General features: G+C 32.1%; 1 protein-coding gene across 2 annotated transcripts in view; it reads left to right on the top strand.

Annotated features, from left to right (window-relative positions):
- Window positions 1–15819, top strand: part of LOC122533418 — a 60349-nt gene extending 44530 nt beyond the window's left edge. Inside the window, exons 2-3 of one of the 2 annotated variants that reach the window (XM_043663073.1) lie at window positions 13688–14456; window positions 15750–15819. In XM_043663073.1, coding sequence (XP_043519008.1) covers window positions 13688–14456; window positions 15750–15794 — 814 coding nt within the window. In that variant the 3' untranslated portion in view covers window positions 15795–15819. Of the gene's footprint in view, window positions 1–13687 lie in introns of both variants that reach the window. The other variant, XM_043663072.1, reaches the window with a different exon arrangement.
- Window positions 15820–19712: the final 3893 nt, after the last annotated feature.

Raw genomic sequence — 19712 nt, 5'->3', positions numbered from 1 at the left:
CCGGGGAATGTGAAATATCCAGCGAAGCGAAAATGGTCGTCTCCTCGCGACCAATCGTTCTCGTTTCGCCATAACTTTCTCACTGCCGTAAGATCGTGGCCGTGTAAACGTCAGCCTGACAATTAGCGTGAAATCGCTAGATTGAACTTGGCTCTAGAGGTTTGAAACTTCACGGGACTGCTCGATTCTAAGCGCGATTAATTAATGTTCTTCAACTGTAAATACGTTGGTGTATTTTTGCGTATGAATTTTAAGCCTGATCGTCTTGAATCGAATCTATTTTCGAGAAAAATGTCGAATATAATAATTTTTTATATGTAATAAATGTATAATAATACACACACACACACACACACACACACACATATATATATATATATATATATATATATATATATATATATATATGTATATATATATAAATGTATAAATAACTTATATAACAAACGTACATGTATTTATAATAATACAATAATAATACATTATATATGTGTGTACATATATGTATATTATTGCACATTATTATCATTATCTTTATTATTGTAGATTATTATTATTACATTATATTATTATATATTAATGTATTGTACAATGCAATATATCAATGTATAATATATAATGATGGGAAATTTAATTCCATAATCCACGATAAGATATACACTTAATATATAAATAATAATATACGTATTAATAATATATTGATCAAATATAAATATATTACGTTAAAAATTTAGTAAAAAATGTTATATTACGTAAGTTATATTTACGTTGTTGTTATTAAAATTCATGAATAAAAATTAATTCTCAGCTACCTCTCACCGAAGCTGTAGAAATATCTGACAAAAAGTATTTCTACATTTTTTTTCACAGTTTCTAGCATTCTCCATAACTTGGTCACTTGGCATCCTGATCATCCAGATCTCGCGTTCCTTGTCACATAAAGCTATGTTAAGTCGGCTCGGACGTGTTGTTTGAAACAGTGGGAGGGGCGGCGAGTTGGCTTTTCTCGCGGTCGAATGTTAACTCGACGGAAGACAGAAATTACAGGCTTGCTGGGGCCATTACAACCCCGCGGCAACCACCGAACCTGCCCACCTCGTTCCTCGTCCTCTTCTCACCCTCTTGCGGCCGAGCGTAAGCGCATTCCGCCCCGCGGTCAAACGAATCGTCCAAACCTGCCGTGTTATTCACGTGATCGTTACCAATTTGCTTCTTGAGAAGTAGCTCTGCTAAGGGAAGAAGAAGGAGTGATTCAACCAGGTTCATAGATTGTGAGAGAGTTGGGGACTACTGTTCGACGAGTGTCGCTTCATAGAAGCGTGAGTGTAGTCTGTTAATTCTTAGTATATATAACATAATATATAAATATTAATATAAATATATATTAATAATATATAAATATTAATATAAATATATATTAATATATAAATAATAATATACGTATTAATAATATATTGATCAAATATAAATATATTACGTTAAAAATTTAGTAATGTTATATTACGTAATATATGTTACTCTCTGTATATTATGTAATTATAATATTAATATACATGATACTTGATAATATACTTGCATTAACATGTAATGATATATATGTATAATATAAGCATACTGTGTGTATGCTTATATTATACAATATAATGTATAATATAATAATGTATTATACTATATAATGTATAATACAATATAATGTATAATAATGTATATCATTTTTATATAGTTCAGTAACTGTTAGAAATTTCTCTATATTAATGTAATATATAGACTAATATTAAATTTATTTTATTAAATTTATTAGCGTCTCTATTAAATTAGCGTTAGTATTATTCAATCAGTTAACTAAATTTAACTTTGCTTTTAATTTAACATACAAGTAGATGGATCTTGTGTTAAATTTTAATATATAAAAGAGCATTTAATATATATAAGCTTACATATACAAAATTTAATACATACAAGCTTACAAAATTTAATATATACAAGCTTACAAAATTTAATATATACAAGCTTACAAAATTTAATATATACAAGCTTACAAAATTTAATATATGTAAGTACTACATATTGGCTTACAATTGGTTTCTATTAACTTTGGTTTCTATTTACTAATATATGTAAGTATTACATATTGGCTTACAATTGGTTTCTTTCTCGAAAAAGGAGAAGCAGAAACAGGTAGTCGACGAAGCGAGTCGATGAACTAGTAATTACGTGGCAAATTACAAGAGCGACTAACAAGTACACCAAAAGAGAGTTTACGTTGGGTAGACGGTGCACTTGCTGGCTAATGACTCGAGCTTTCATCTCTTCTCTGATGGAGACGTTGGCTAGAACGAAAGCGTCGTGGATTGCTTTGCCGGTTTATTAGTGGTCCTTAACACTAGAATTACCAGCGATCAAAGCATAAAATTTCCACCAGAGACGTTAGAACAAATGAAGACAGAAAATCTTTATGGTACAACAGAATACACAAGCTATTATTCATGTATTTTATGAAGGGTCATTCCAATCTCCAAAAATATACTATTTTATTTTATATAATTAAATTTATAATTAAATTTATTTTATATAATTTTAAATTTTATATAGTATCTATAAAATATTTCATAAAAATATTCAAATGATCATTTTGACCATTTTGATAGTTCTAGTGTTGATGTCGTTCTGGAGATCTAAATATCTATATTTCACAATATTATCGGGATCTTTGAGGTTTGGAAGTGTACTGAGTGGTTTGTGTTTTAAATTAGAGATCATTGTGGTATGAAGCATGATAGATTGTTCCATTGGTTTCATCAGCCTCTTGATTGGAGTTGAGATGAGTTAATTCGATGCTGAGATCGTTTGAGTAGAATAATTTCTCTGTATATAGTTTCATTTTCGTGAAAATATAAATTTAATTATTCTTACAGAAAGATCGATCACGTCAAAATTAATTTGTCTTTATTAATTATTAATTCTATTATCGTGCAAGTTTTTGATCAAGAAATAGTTCGGTTAATCTTTATGAACAGTGAATCATCTATTAATTCGTAGAAAAAAGTTGCCATCTACGTCATTGAAAATGTATTTTTAGATACTATTGCTAAAAGAATAACAAATATATCTCATATTGTTTATGGTTTAATCGTTTAATCTTCTTTAGTTCAATTATTCTAAAATTCTCTCATTTATTTAATCATTTTTAACACTAGAACTATCAAGATAGTTGAAAATGACTGATTCTTAATTTTTGTTAAATATATTGTAGACGAGCAAAAATACTGTATTTTTATAGATTTAAATGATTTCTTTTACAAAATATATAAATAAAAGCTTGTATATTCTATTTTTTTTTTTTTTTTTTTTTTTAATTTCTTTGATGACGAGAAAAAATACTGTATTTTTATAGATTTAAATGATTTCTTTTACAAAATACACAAATAAAAGCTTGTATATTCTATTTTTTTATTTTTTTTTTTTATTTTAATATCTTTGATGAAAATTCTACGTTTCAGTCCATGAATGTCCAACCTTTTAGATCTTGTGAACCAAAAATTTGTTGAACGCTGCACATAGTTTACGTATAATTTTATCAATGTAACCTATATTATTTATGAGGATATTGAAACAACTTTTACAGTGAAGCAATGCATTGATTAGAAAAATATATTTATATCGATTGAAAAGATACGATAAGTTTTAATGAGAATACTGAACTTGTTTTTTGGTGTCATGTCATTAATATTTGATTTTGATACAAGTAATGGCACTGCAAAGAGTATTTTCAAGATGTCTAAAATGTTTCTTCTTGTTTTATTTTCTGTGCGCTTCACATGGAATAGAAATCTGTTCTCAAATATAAATACTCCCAAGGAAATGGACATTCATGGTCAAAATTATTCAAATAATAAAATTCTCGTTCAATTATTCCAATTTTATACAGCGTAGCCCACACGAACAGGGTCTAAGGCGGATTAGAACGCGTCTGTTTCAGCCTTTCTTTCAATCATTTCTTCGACAAACACCCGTGAACACAAATCTCGTCACGTGTGCTCGCAACCGTCAACGTGAAATCCGGAGTCTTGCGACGGTGAAACCATCGCTCAATATCCCATCGAGACTGATCGCCGAGGGTGTCGGGGTCGAGAAACCCGCGATCGTGGAGATTAATCTCGATTCAACGCGATCGAGACGTCAGCGTCGCCTGCATCATTTCATTTTTTCATTCCACGGTTGTGCGTCTCTTCTTCCGTCTCTCTATCCCTATATCAGCTCGTTATTGCTCTTTCTCACGCGTGTATCACTCGTATGCACACGCACGTGCTCGCGCCAATCGCACACGCTCTGCCTTTAACTCTCCTCTCTTTCTCGACCCGGCTTCTTCCTCTGGCTCTCCTTCTCATCGTCTTTTTCTTCCTCTTTGCAGTCTTCTTCTTCTTCGCCTCTCGCGAGGGTCGCGCTCTCTTCACCGCCGTCGATCCTCCACGGCTCGTTCTTCCGCGTTCTTCTAACCTGCCGATCGAATCGTGCGAACTCGACGAGTCCAGAAGCGAGCAAACGCATCGTCGATCTGATTGACGATCGGAGAACACAGTCCGGCGTGAAGTCGAACTGTTGTAACTCCACGTCGAGAATGTTTTTGTCGATTGAGATTGCAACGTCTCCTCAATTATAAATCCAGGTGAAACAAATAACAAATTTATTGCTTAGCAGTGGATATATCGACGAGTTCAGAAAGAAAGCGACGAACACTTATTGTACACTCGTTATGGTCCGCAATCAGTTGCCAGGCGCATAGGTGGTTAAACTGATGGCGTGTTCAAAGATTTTGTGTACAAGAAGAAGTTATTAGGTCGTTTAGGGTCTACCTTAGGCTGGTCTCTCGAAGAGTGAAGTTTTCCCTTTTTGTTGAAACTCGTCCTTTCCGCTCGTTTTTTCATCGAACTTCCAATATTAACTCGCGAATGGCACCCTGTAGATTGTAACGACTATAGTGATCTGTATTGTGTTACAAAGATTTAAGTTCACTTTTCTGATGAAATTAAACTAAAACACTGCCGAAATTAAGCGATGCAAGGTATAAATGTTCGAATGTGTATTCGAATATCCAATGATATTAAGGATTGAAGTTTTATTATTCACTGTAACATTATCGGTTTGATGCGAAAAGCTATGCACATTGACGAGAATTTTTTCATGTTTCTTTCAAGCTATTTCGAGATATTTTTTTCAAGTTTTAGAGAAGCATAAGTAGATCGGAAGAACGAAACAGGATAAGAATTCAAGGAATTGTTTAACTCAAATATTCAAAGTTAAAGTAAACCGTTGAAGAAAAATTGTTCAATATTGAACAGCGATGATAATTAAAATATATAAAAGTATTAAAATTAAAAATATAAAAGTATCTTTGGAAGAGACAAACTCAGGATCGTCAAAGTAGAAGCTTCACGTTTTCACGCTGAAGTGAATTATCATACGATATTTTTTTGAAGAAATTGCAACCGTTCGAAATATCGACAATTTTTCATTTCAGTTGAAAAGAAATTCTTATTACACGTACTTATGTGTTTTTCTAATTATGCAAAACGTACATGACATTGCAATTTTTGCATCAGAAATGCAAATTTGCTACATTGATTTATTCTGTTGGTTCGAGCTTGAATTTGAAGGAAAATTTTCACAAGTAAATACGCCAGTATATTGTTCCATCAATTTCTTTATTTTTCGCTCTGTGGAGTTAATCGATTTGACAAATGAGTGGCTCCGGCAATGGAGTACCAATCAACGTACGCTCGTGTTCCAGCTGCTAAGCGAAATGAGCTTTTGTAATCGCGATTGGAGAGACTCGGAGTGTTCAACAGATGAAGAGTAATGATCGTTCTACTGTAGAACATCGAGCGTTTAAGTTCCATTATTGCTACTTAGTTATGGATGGGAGGACTATTCTCTTTTCAACTGTGCTCTTGTGGCAAGGGTAATCCATACACGTCGATATTTACATTTAAACTCGGTGCTGATCGATCTTACGATGGCAATTGTGCACGCGTGATGTAATGCGAACATATTTAAGAGTAGAGTGTGGATGTTTCAATGATAAAATGTACAGAGAGCTTGATAGCGCAAAAAGGAATAGAATATAAGTATATAATAAATAAAAATACAAATATCAATATTTAAATGTAAATCTGTGAATATTAAGTACAAATATAAATATATGTTCGGTTTTTTTTCTCTCGGTGTTTATTGTAAATATCGCCAGAGGACTGTGTAGCTTGGACGTCGAACCAATTTTGACTTAGCAAGCTGAGGTTCAACAATTCTGCACAGTCGAGGGCTTATTTCATATTTTAATTAAATATTAAATATTTATTTTAATAAGTATAAATACACATTAGTAGACACATTAAATAGTATAAGAAAAAAAAAATATATATATATATATAATGTATATTTATGTAGGTACATAAAGAAAAGAGATCTAAATGTGTATATACTATATTTATATTAAATATTAAGGATACTTATAAGTAATGTCGTTTTTTTGATATTGCACAAAATTTTTATTACAATATGATTTAACAATAATCACACTAAATGTCAATACATATAGATTATGTTAGGTTATATATATATAATGTATATTTATGTAGGTATATAAGGAAAAGAGATATAGATGTGTATAAATTATATTTGTATTAAATATTAAGGATACTCATAAGTAATGTCGTTTTTTTGATACTGTACAAAATTTTTATTACAATATGATTTAACAATAATCACACTAAATGTCAATACATTTAATTAGAATGTAGATTATGTTAGGTTATATATATATAATGTATATTTATGTAGGTATATAAGGAAAAGAGATATAAATGTGTATAAATTATATTTATATTAAATATTAAGGATACTCATAAGTAATGTCGTTTTTTTGATACTGCACAAAATTGTTATTACAATATGATTTAACAATAAGCGTCAAGAACACTAAATGTCAATATATTTAATTAGAATGTAGATTATGTTAGGTTACAAGTTAAATTATTGTTACTAGATGGCAGTAATTATTAAATTTGAAATGAAATATAAACGTAACTTAACTAATATAAATATAAAATATCAAAGTTAATAAATAATATTAAATTTGATGGAAAACAACGTTACTCGTGGGTATTCCTAATATATTTTCTACAAACGTAGAAAAATTATTTCATTTTATAGTTATTCAAGCAATTAGATAATTTGGAGAAGAATCGTTTGCTCTCATTCAGAATAATCCGTTGTTCAATATCAGATGTGTTATTCAAATGATGATTTTTTTCAAATGCAATGGCCTCTGCCATAATGACTACGTATCAACACGCGCAACAAAGAAATGTAAATTCATCGAATCGCGCGTGTGAATTCATCAATTGCCCCGGTCCCATTTGCTAAATTTTCTGTTCGCCGCCGGGGCGTCTGGCTCCCTCTTATCACCGTTGCAGACGACCTCGCTCATTTTTCTCGAACAATGAGTTTCATTGAGGAAACAGCCCCGTCCGCTTTGGCCCCGTCCGCACGTCCTGCCTGCGTGTTTTTTTTTTTTTTTTTTTTTTTTTATTGTGCCGAAGATGAACGCAGATAGAGTTACACGGCGAGAGAGCCTCGGAGGATCCGAGCGAATCGTGTGAATAGAGCTTTGTGAGCTTGCAGATCGCCCGGCGTAGATAATCTAGCACTCTTCTAATGCGAAAATCAGTTAACGAGCCTGTCGACTCGGGAACATCTTGAAGCTTGCTCCCAGATTGATAAAAGCGACGTTATATATCGGGATATAAATGAATACCTTCTCATGTAATATACCGGTTTGTTGTTCACAGGAGAAGGGAGAGAATGAGAGACTTGGGATTATAACGAGATGTTACGTGGAATAGGTTTTTCATACAGAATTGCTTTGAATAGCTGAATTGCTTTGAAGAGCACGCGGAGGTTAACTGGAATCATTGAATGTTTTTCGTTGTGGGCAAATAGAAAATAATCACGATACAGTTTTGATACAGTTATCAAACTGCTGCGTCAATACAATTGATGGCAGTTCCCAAATTTGAATACAGTTATTAGAATATAATGAATATGTTCTGGTGTGCTGATTTTTAATATTTTAATATTTTATTTTAGAATATTATTTATTATAATTAATATTAAATAAAATTTAATATTTTAATATTTTATTTTACAATATTATTTATTATAATTAATATTGAATAAAATTTAATATTTTAATATTCTTTGATATTTTATTTTATAATATTATTTATTATAATTTATATTGAATAAAATTTAATAGTTTAATATATTTTAATATTTTATTTTACAATATTATTTATTATAATTAATATTGAATAAAATTTAATATTTTAGTAAATGTTGTTTTAATATTATTATTATTATTTAATGTTATTATAATAATTGATATTGAATAAAATTTAATATTGTAATATATTTTAATATTTTATTTTACAATATTAATTATTATAATTAATAATATTAATTATTATAATTAATATTGAATAAAATTTAATATTGTAATATATTTTATTTTAACAATATTATTTATTATAATTAATATTGAATAAAATTTAATATTTTAATAAATGTTGTTTTAATATTATTATTATTATTTAATGTTATTATAATAATTGATATTGAATAAAATTTAATATTGTAATATATTTTAATATTTTATTTTAGAATATTATTATTTATTATAATTAATATTGAATAAAATTTAATATTTTAATATATTTTAATATTTTATTTTATAATATTATTTATTTATTATAATTCATATTTTATTTTTGTATTATCAACTTGCATTAATTAATAAGTAGTTAGCAACTATGTTAATTTATAGAGTAATGCAACAAGCTGACGCAATGTATGTACATGTAGACGAAAGATACTTAAAATAATCTTAAACAAGTTGCATTAGTTCCAAATCAAATTTTAATAGATTATTCAATAGATCAAATCTCAAAAACAGGGACTTGTGATTAGTAAAATATAATACAGGGTCTCTCAACTGAACTGCTGTGAACAATTTTTCATAATGAAGAAAGAATTTTTTCATAAGATCAATCTTTTTCTGAAACTTTAAAATTATTTTTTTTTTTCAAGAAGAAGTGAAGATATCTTTTACAAGTACCAAGAATGTAAAATGTTTATATTGTATATAACAATAATTGAGTAAAATGAGAACAAAGTCTGAATCAAGTATCTCTACAAGTATTTGAAACAAAAATTGATTATACCTACCATGCAATTTCACCAACTTATTAAAAAAAAAAAAAAAAAAAAAAAAAAAAAAAAAAAAAANAAAAAAAAAAAAAAAAAAAAAAAAAAAAAAAAAAAAAAAACGACAAACTGAAACAAGCACATTTTTAGCGAATAAATTACTTAGAGTTTAACGAATAGCATGTCCAACAAAATTTCAAAAAATTACACAAAGTAAATAGAAATACACTTTAAATGAATACAGTTTCTCGAAGGAAGAAGGAAACTATCTTCCTTCTTTCTTTTCAATTCTCTCCGAGACGCGTGATCTCGTTTGATGAAACGAGTTCGTTTATTTCATTTGAAGGCTGTACAAAGAACGCTCGACTACCCTGCTTGTTTCCACTTCCTTCTACTTGTCTCGGGTCCCGCGATTTTCTCTTCTACGATATTTACCTGTTTCACGCTCGTGACATCGCGCTCACGTGCACGAACTTCGTGAAAAGAGCGAGAGAATGATTTCGCAACGAGGGAAACGCCTGGCTGGCATATTAATTTCGCGTGACGGGCGTTCTCCGTGCTTTCTTTCTCCCGAACCCAGAGAGAAAAAAAAAAAAAAGAAATGAGAAGTACGAGAGTGGAATATTTAATTAGTTCAGCATCTTTTCTGTCATCTTGGACATGCAAGAACGAGAGACGCCGTTCTCTTTCCAGCTTTCTCGTCGATCGTTTCGCGAGAACTTATGAATTGAATAATACATGAGTGTATATCTTATGGTCTCTCTGGATATATACTTGAAGTGATGTAATTTTTCGATGCATTTTTATGACGAAAGTGACGCAGAAAGAAAGTATGTTTTCCTCGAAGTGAAAAACTAATTTTCGAACAGAATTAGATTATTATTTTAGTTCTCACCCATCTCCCATTTTTACAATTAAATTTGTCTTTTTTTATCAAATTGACACATCAACAAAAGACCAATACCTTTTATGTACAGTTAATCCTCCTGTAACATTCATTTGTTCCGTGTTATGCGAAATTTAGAATTTCAGAAACAGTGTGATGAGAAAATTCCAAATTTACATTTACATTCTGTGGTTTGTCAACAACATATCGCGTTCGAGGTGTATTTTCATGTCATTTATCATGAAATAAATAAATATAATAAATATAGATTTGTTAAATCTTCATTACCTTAAATAAATATATTATATTTATAAATATTATTATTATATAATATTAATATATATTATATTATATTTATATTATTATAAATATCAAATATTATTTATCTCGAATAAATATAGTATATTATATTTATAAATATTATTATAATTATATTATATTTACATTGTTATAAATATTAAATATTATTTATCTCGAATAAATATAATATATTATATTTATAAATATTATTATTATTATTATATTATATTTACATTATTATAAATATTAAATATTATTTATCTCGAATAAATATAATATATTATATTTATAAATACTATTATTATTATATTATATTTATATTATTATAAATATTAAATGTTATTTATCTTAAATAAACATAATATAGATATTATTAGATCTTTTATCGCGAAACGAATCTATCAGCGAGATAGAACAAATAATAATCGGAGAACGAGATTATTATTGGTTCTATAATAATCGAAGAACCCCCCAGTCGGGTCTTGCGCGCCTCGAAAGAAAAATTTTCATTTTACTGATCGGACGTTTTCGATTTTAGAATTAGTAGCTGATAGGGAAGACGTACTTCTTGGGGGTTCGACGACCTGCAGTACGATGACCTTCAAATTTACAAAGATCAGATTTCACAACATTCCTCGTCGTAACCAGATAGAGGAGTTAACACGGTAGGGTCTAAAGAACACGACGGGACACTGTTTGTACACGGTATGGAAGACACGTCTCCCGATACTATGTGCGAGGCGTTAGTTTAGGAGAAGAGAGAGGCAACCGGCCGGTGAATAATTAGAGAGAGGTCTTCCTCCGCGTGAAACGAGTAATTAAGAGGAAAAGGTGATTTATCGTGGCCGCGGTGCGCGACAAGCGGCCAATCCACGGTGTGTCCCGATGGTTTAAGACGCATCGTGCGTCGGCCTAATGCCAGTTTCACACGACAAGAAAATCTCGTCGTTAAACGCGTTTCTATGCGTTTGAGAATATTTGTGAATCTGACATTAAACGAACGGAATCTAGAAGTAGAAACTTGCCTCATCTGTTTTACTTCGGGTCATTCTGTTTCAAATATATATATTTTATATATTTTATATATTTTTGTGTACAATGTAAATGTATATATATAATAATAATATTTATAAATATAAATGTAAATATGTATATTTTATATATTTTTGTGTACAATGTAAATATATATATAATAATAATATTCATAAATATAAATATATAAATATGTATATTTTATATATTTTATATATTTTTGTGTACAATGTGTGTCTCACGTAACTGTTGCCATGATTTGTCAGACAGCTGCAAGAGTCTGGCCAAAAAAAAAAAAAGAAAAAACATTTCGAGCAGAAAATTAATCAATTTTACACGATTCAAATTCGTACACGAAAGTCCAATTTAGAATGCAACCTAACCCAGATCAGGAAATTGTTCGTCAGTCTGTCACCGTGTGAAACTGGCCTAAGTAAACTGGCCAGCTATTCTATGGAACGTGCACGCCCGTCACTCGAACCGTTTTTGCACGAGCGTTCCTCCGCTCGTAAAATTTCAAGTCGCCTGGTTTGCCACAGTCGTCACATTTACGGCCAATGAAATTTTTCTTCCGCTCGGGTCTCTCCTGGGACGTGTTACGGCTCCAGTAGGTCTAATTTACGATCTGCCAGGTGGTGGCTGCTCCCGTTCTTTGCAACCTCTCTTCTACGGAAGGAGGAGACGTTTCAACTGATAGACAAGGTCACGGCTACTGGACCGCAGCTTCTTTCCTCTTTTTAGAGGAACGTCACTTGCCAGCCGGTGATGGATTGTCTTTTAAGCTGACACGGGGATCTTGTTGCCGCGAGATCCTGGTTGCCTTTGATATTCTCCAAGCGCGAGTCTACCGCTAACTCTTGAACGCCGTGCGTTTAATTTCCTGCCACGCACGTCGAGAATCTTTCCTCCCCAAAATTGTAATATCCTTTCAGTTTTAAGCGCATTTAAAGTAGGCAAAACAGATAACGAGTTTATTACTTCTGAAGAAAGCGACGAATCGTTGTCACACGGTTTGGTCACTCGTTACGGTCCGCAATGCAAGTGCCACGCACACGTCGAATATTTTTTTCTCATGTAACATTGTAAATATGTCCGTTCAATATTGAGATATTAGAAGAAACGTATGCTTTCAATTATATTAAAAGATTTAATATAAATTTTATGAGGTGTTAGCTCAAACGTAAGATAAACGTGTAACTTGAATGATAGACAGATACGTTTCTCGTTTCCAGGTGAAATTTAGCACATCATTTGATGTTATTATCAGTTTAAATAGAAAAATGTCGATTGTTACTATACAAGATAAACAGAATATTCCAATGGAATTAAAATTGGATACTAGGTATGCACAATACTGTATCTATTATATTTGCACGAGCACAGTTGAAAAAATTAGTTGAGTTCAATCAGAAATTTGCTTTCTCTACTGAATGTTGTCTAATTTATATATTAATATATATAAATTAATTTATATAGTCTAATTTATGTATTAATTTATTAACGTATATTAATATATGTACCTCTAATTTATACATTTATATAGTTCTAATATATTAATATATTATATAGTTTTAATATATTAATATATAAATCAGACTATTTAAATTAATTTATATATATTAATATATAGAACTAAATATATAATTAATATATATATTAATATATATGTATATATATAAATTAATTTAAATAGTCTAATTTATATATTAATATATTAATGTATATTGATATATATACTTCTAATTTATACATTTCTAATTTATATAGTTAATATATTAATATATAAATTAGACTATTTAAATTAATTTATATATATTAATATATAGAATTAAATGTATAATTAATATATATATATATATATTAATATATATGTATTAATTTATTAATTATACATTATTTTATATATTAATTATACATTTAGTTCTATATATTAAGTCTAATTTATATATTAATGTATTAATGTATATTGATATATATATATATATATATACACTTTTAATTTATACATTTATATAGTTCTAGTTAACATATTTCGTTAACACTTTTTTGCATCCTCAAATTCCCCACAAATGCACATACAAAAATCCGCGAAATGGTTTAACATTTTCTGCCCAATTACGCAACGACCACTTTCAAATCTCCACAAATCTTAGGGACGACGATTCGATTCGAACTAACGTTTGTGACGAACGTTTCTCTTCGTTTCAGATTGCTCAGCTACGCGCTGCTCTTCCTGTTGTCGGCCACTGTCGCCGTGGCCACCGCAACGGCGGAGCAAGCGGCGTCCAGCTTCGAGACGGTGCACACGAGCAACGCGGCGATTCTAAATCGGCTGGGTCTCGCCCCGCTTCAGATACCCGACGGCCATCACAAGAAGCGTCTGGCCGGCCCGGAACCGCCCGGTCTCAACTCGAAGACGCGGATCCATCAGCCTTACAGCCGCCGGCACGGCCACCGGGACAGCCACGTCTACATCGTGAAGCTGCCAGCCAGCCCGCCGTACTACACCATCACGAAGCCGCACAAGTCCGTGAAAGACGACAGGGTGACGAAGACCGGGCCCAACTTCCCCGTGGGGTTCCAAGGGAACGGTAAACCGGCGAAGATCTACCATTGGAACCTGCCGGTCGTGAAGAAGATCACCGAGAAGAAGCGGCTGCACACTCAGCTGAAGCTGGACCAGGCCAAGAGGAAGATGGACGCCGCGAAGAAGTATCAGAATTCGAAGAACAACCGTGGCGAGCCGGGTGACCCAGTGAGGCAGCAAGGGAGCAGCAAGAAGCGTTACGGGAGCACCAACGACAAGGCGAAGCACGTGAGGAACAACGACAAGAGGCTGAGCTATCCGGATCAGGAGGAGGACAAGGGTGACGCGACGAAGAAAAGCAACGTGAACAAGACGTACAGGCTGGACGACACCGGCGTGCACAGGATCCATTTGACGAACGAGGTTCACGGCTCGAGGAACACGGCGAAGGTGAAGAAACACCGGAAGAAGGCGGCCATGTCGTACTACGCGCCGATCACCGGCAAATCCGGCTCCACGAGCATCCACAAGAATTTCCCCGGTAACGGGAAGCCGAAGGCGTTCTACGTGATGGAAAAGAGCCGCAAGCCTGTCTATTATCACCCCCTGTTACCTTAATCTCGCGTCACCGCGCCAAGGTAATGCCGCGAGGAGCTCGTTAACTCAAGTCAGGTGAAAACGAGAGCGAGGGCCGCCCGTTTTATCGTAGCACGGCGATGAAATTTTTAGAGGAACTGAGAGTAAGAATGTGCATGTAACGTACCGTGTATATGTATGTATGTATGTGTGTGTGTGTGTGTGTGTGTGAGAGAGAGATTCTTTTGGATGGAGTCGTCCTTGCTCGAAGCCACGCGTTATCCTGCAGAGATAAAAAAAAGAAAGAAAAGAAAACCGTTCCACTTCTGTTACAGTTGTTAGAAGTATTAGATTAGGTTTCTTTCCGAGGCTTTCTTTGGAAAGGTGGACTTAATATTTAGGATAGTTTGAAGAAAGAGTTTTTTGCAAAACGCCTGCGGCTGAGCTCGATGCGGTGGCACGCTCAGTGACCATGCACTAGGTTAAGCCACGAGGGGGGAAACGGAAACGATCGTGTCGGTGCTTTCTCTTCTCACGTTTGCATCGAGCTGCCGCAATTGTTAACTGCCAGAGAGACGCACGAATCGCGTTGGATTTGACAATTTTGTGAAATTTCAAAAAAAAAAAGAAAAAAAGAAAGAAGAAACTGAAATATCTGTAAATCGACGATCAATTGTCAAAGTTACCCGATGCGGACGATGGCTTCGCCTCGATCGTTTCCCAATCGCCGCGTTCAACTTTGTACAATATATTTTTATAAGTTTGACGAGACACTTTTTCTATATGTCGTGCGTCGTTTTCTACAACAACAACAAAAAAAAAAAAAAAAAAAAAAAAAAAAAAAAAAAAATGATAATGAGAGACCGATATCGGTAAACATTTCTGAACGAAATGAGTTTGCGAGTCTCGTGCGAGGCAATCGGTCGCGAGCGAACTTTTACGAAAGACTGGACAATATTATGCCTACTATACTACTCTCTCGGCGGGATGCACATGCCTTTTTCTACGTATTAACCGCGCAAGGACTTTTTACTGGTTCTATCTAACCTTTTTTGTTTTCNTTTTTTTTTTTTTTTTTTTTTTTTTTTTCTTTCTTTTATACTAACGAATTGCAGAAGCGCGAGAGCAGCAGACATTTTTTATATTCTTGTATATCGTATGTTATAGGAGGAAGCTCAATTGTATCGAACTATGGCATTCAGTGTAGTGTAATAAAAAGTATTTATAGTACTTTGTACACGTTGGCTGCCGTTGGAAAGGATAGAAGCCTCGACGAATCCAATCAACCTTTTTATCCTTTTTCTTTCGCTGTATAACAAAATAATTGAAAAAAATCCGTGATGAAGTAGTCCTTCCGACAAAATTGAACAACGAAGAAGAAAGAAGAAGAAGAAGATTGGAGAAGAAAAGTGTTCATACAATTTAATGTTCTGGTTTAAAATGAGAACCCCTTTTAACCCGTTATATCACATTTGCGATAGTATCGAGCCAACAACGAACCCTTTTGCCTCGAGGGCCACATTTTTTAGTAATTGATCATCTCTAACTTTGAAATGAGCAGAATCCCTGTCGTCCTTTGTCCGACGACCACTTTACGTCTCCTTTTCTTGTCTTTTTTCTTTTCAAATATTCGAGCCCTTTGGCAAATGCTTTTGTCACCGAGTAAAAAGAATGAATCCCTGGTATTTTCATCTGAAAAAAGAAATTGATCCTTTGAGAATGTGATTTCGAGAAGATAAGAACGTTCGAGAGTGACGAATAGTTGATTTCAATATAAATGAGTAGGAGTCTATTATATTATAATAGAATTAGATGTAATATTAACTAAATTCTATATTTAATTCTTTTATAATGTATGTATACTTTTGGTACAATATATTTTAGTATATCTCTCTTTATTTTAAATAATAAGTTTTATTATAGTATGATGTACTTGAATTTTTGAGTATTATATTTTAAAAATATAAAGTGCAGAATATTTTTACACGTTAAAATATATTTATGTTTTAATATATAATACAATAATATGTATAATTATAATGTAATATATACTATATATTATAATATTATAATATTATACTTTAGTATGAAATATAAGTAAATATTAATATTATACTTTAGTATGAAATATAAGTAAAGTACTAGAGCACGTTAAAAACATGATCTATTTAGTATATAATAGTATACTAAATGTTACATATAGTACAGCTTAACACTGTACCACTGTACCTTTGCATACTAAAGTACAGCTTAACACTGTACCTTTTTATACTAAAGTATGCTAAAAGTAAAACATACTATAATAAAATACACAAAATATATACACACAATATAATACACTTTACTTTATTTAATTTGTACTTTACTGCTTTATACCACATCATTATACTAAAAGTATACTTCACGTTTAACAGTATATTTCTAATATTATATTACACTATACTTTTACTAAAAAGTGTATCAAAGCGCTATATCATGAAAGAGATATCTTTCGTATCTTTTCAAGGACGAGTGCTTTGTAACCGGTGAATTTATTTAAGGAACGTAAGCCGAAAGAAAGGAGACGGAACATCTCAGCATCTCTACGTCCTCGGCTCGGATCACAAGATTGAATTGAAATTCCATTTAAACCAGGCTTTTCTGACATGTCTGGCATCGGTGTTATCGCGATCTTTGAATTCAATCTCTTTGAGCAAGTACATAGCTTAGATCGCGAGGTATTCCGGTAACCAGACAGGGCATAATCCCGAGCAGACTCGCATCTCGAGTCAATATTTGTACTACGCTAGGGAGAGTGGGTGGCGGGAGGGGAGGAAGAATGTATGAAACGCGTTTCCTTGTCGACACGAGGCTGGTAAGAATTCATCAAAACGTTTTCCAGCACTGTAAGGTAAAATAATAAGGTTCGAAATGAAAGGTGGAGGACTATTTTTAACACACGGTGTTACATTCGTCAATTTGAAACAATTGGAGAGTCCCTGTCGAAAACAGTGTAGGTTCCAAACATTGAATTTTCAAATCTCCTATCTCATGGAAGTATTCTAATAATTGTATAATAAAAGTATTTCAATTATTATTACTTTTATCGGTATTTTTACTTATTATGATTTATCGGTTTTATTAATATTTTTTTAATTGAAATAGGATTCAGGCTCTAGTTGAGGAAAAGAAGTGGAAAATTATCGACTGAAAACTTTCGTATATTTTTCACGTATTTACAAAGTAAAAAAGAAGATCTGGATAAAGAAAAGAAAAGAAAGTTTAACGACATACAAAAAATTACGACTTTACAAATAAATATATACGATATTAAGTACATTGTGGTAACACTAAATGCTCTGTAATCGTAGTTTCGCTCAAGATATAAAACTATTAAATACTAAATTACTCTATTATAGTGCTTGAGCAAGTTAGTCGTCGTGATCTCCTCTGCACAATCAATTGGCATGTTAGGTGAGTGCCCTAATGAAGCTAAATTATTTTCGAAACTGTTAATTATATCGGCAGATGTTCTAAAATTTCAAGGATTTCAAAGCTTCGAAATTTAATGCAATTAATAATTTTGGAAATGAATTCGTAAAAGATACGAAGCTCAATTTTGTTTCTCCTTTTTTTTTTTTTTTTTTTTTTTTTTTTTTTTTTTTTTTTTAATAAAATCAATGCATCACAACGTCCTTCAGGAAAGAATTAAAAATAATTTTAATTTTGCAAAGCTTGTAACTTTAATATTAAAAATATGCTCTACTTCAATATTCGACGTTTTAACTTTGATTTTGTAAAGCTTAGCAAAAAAATTAAAATTGAAATATTTTTCGACGTAGATAGATTAATAATTATAAGAAAGAATATTGATCTCAATATTGAGACCAAACTAAATGATGTGTTTTATTCAAAAATGGAATTTCTACGCGAGACACGTTCCAATATAACTAATAGTTTTGATAATATACTTTCAACTTCCTGCTTTGAAATGACTCATCCTGCGTATATGATGTACATAGGCATTTCCTTAAATCAATTATCATACAAATAGACGTACTCTGGTATATAAATATCGATACTCTATAAATAGAAGCTATACATCTTAAAAGTAGCAATTATGCACTTTGCCCGTGATCGAATCTCCCGTCTCGATCAACTGCAGCAATATATCTTAATTATGCTGGATAAATCGACGGTAAATTAACGCAAACTGAAAAACCAGTAGACATTGGCTACTGCACGAAAAGGGGGGAAAACATCCAACGAATGTTGCTTTGATTCGCCATCATGCTGTCTCATCTTTCACGCTAGTGTTGATGAGATCGTTTGTCGCACATTTTTTTTTTTTTCTTTGATATCTTTTCTCACTTCGAAACAGATTTTTATTTTTGGAGTATAAATAGTTGGTCATTGCAATTAATTTATTAGCGTTACTTTGGAAATAAGTTAATTATTTAAATGGATTTCTTGTTCGAACAAAGTAATAAATAATTCAGCGTGAAATTAGCCTGGAATCTGTGTCTGTCGGGCAGTTGACAACGTTGACAACGACTCAAAAAGCATTTGACCGAAGTTAAGTCGAATAAATAATTTATTCAAGCGCAAAATGAAAACAAGCGTAAAGCGAAACAATTCGATATTTGGTTCGATGGTAGATAAAAATTGTTTTCACGTTCGAATAAACTAAACGTCCACGGTTACCTCAAATTGAGAAATTGAAATTTGAAAGAGAAAATTGAAAAGAATTTGACAAATTGAAAATTGAAATATAATAATATGTAGTCTGGTTTTAAAACATATTACTTGAGTAGTGCCTAAGCTTATTCACTTCGTGGATATTGCAGAGGCATTGAACTTGAAGATGCAAAGAAAGAAAAAAGAAACAGAGGTACAAATCTCCGCCAAAGAGATCATTAGACAACAACGTCCACATCATCGGGCATGATGGAACTTTTTAACAGTCCGTCCCCGGGAACAGAACTCGACGATTCCCGTATAATCAACCGAGTGATAACCCATACTCTCAGATGTAAATGTAACACGATATAAATCACTGGTCGGCTAACTTCGATACGAAAACGTTGTCATTACGCAAATATACAAGTTTTCATGCTTCGCTCACGTCGGTGAAGTTGCATGCATTCGAGG

This window comes from Frieseomelitta varia, unplaced genomic scaffold (assembly GCF_011392965.1).
Source record: "Frieseomelitta varia isolate USP_RPSP 00005682 unplaced genomic scaffold, Fvar_1.2 scaffold_526, whole genome shotgun sequence".
Classification (NCBI taxonomy): Eukaryota; Metazoa; Arthropoda; class Insecta; order Hymenoptera; family Apidae; genus Frieseomelitta; species Frieseomelitta varia.
This window is presented reverse-complemented; position numbering and strand designations above follow the sequence as displayed.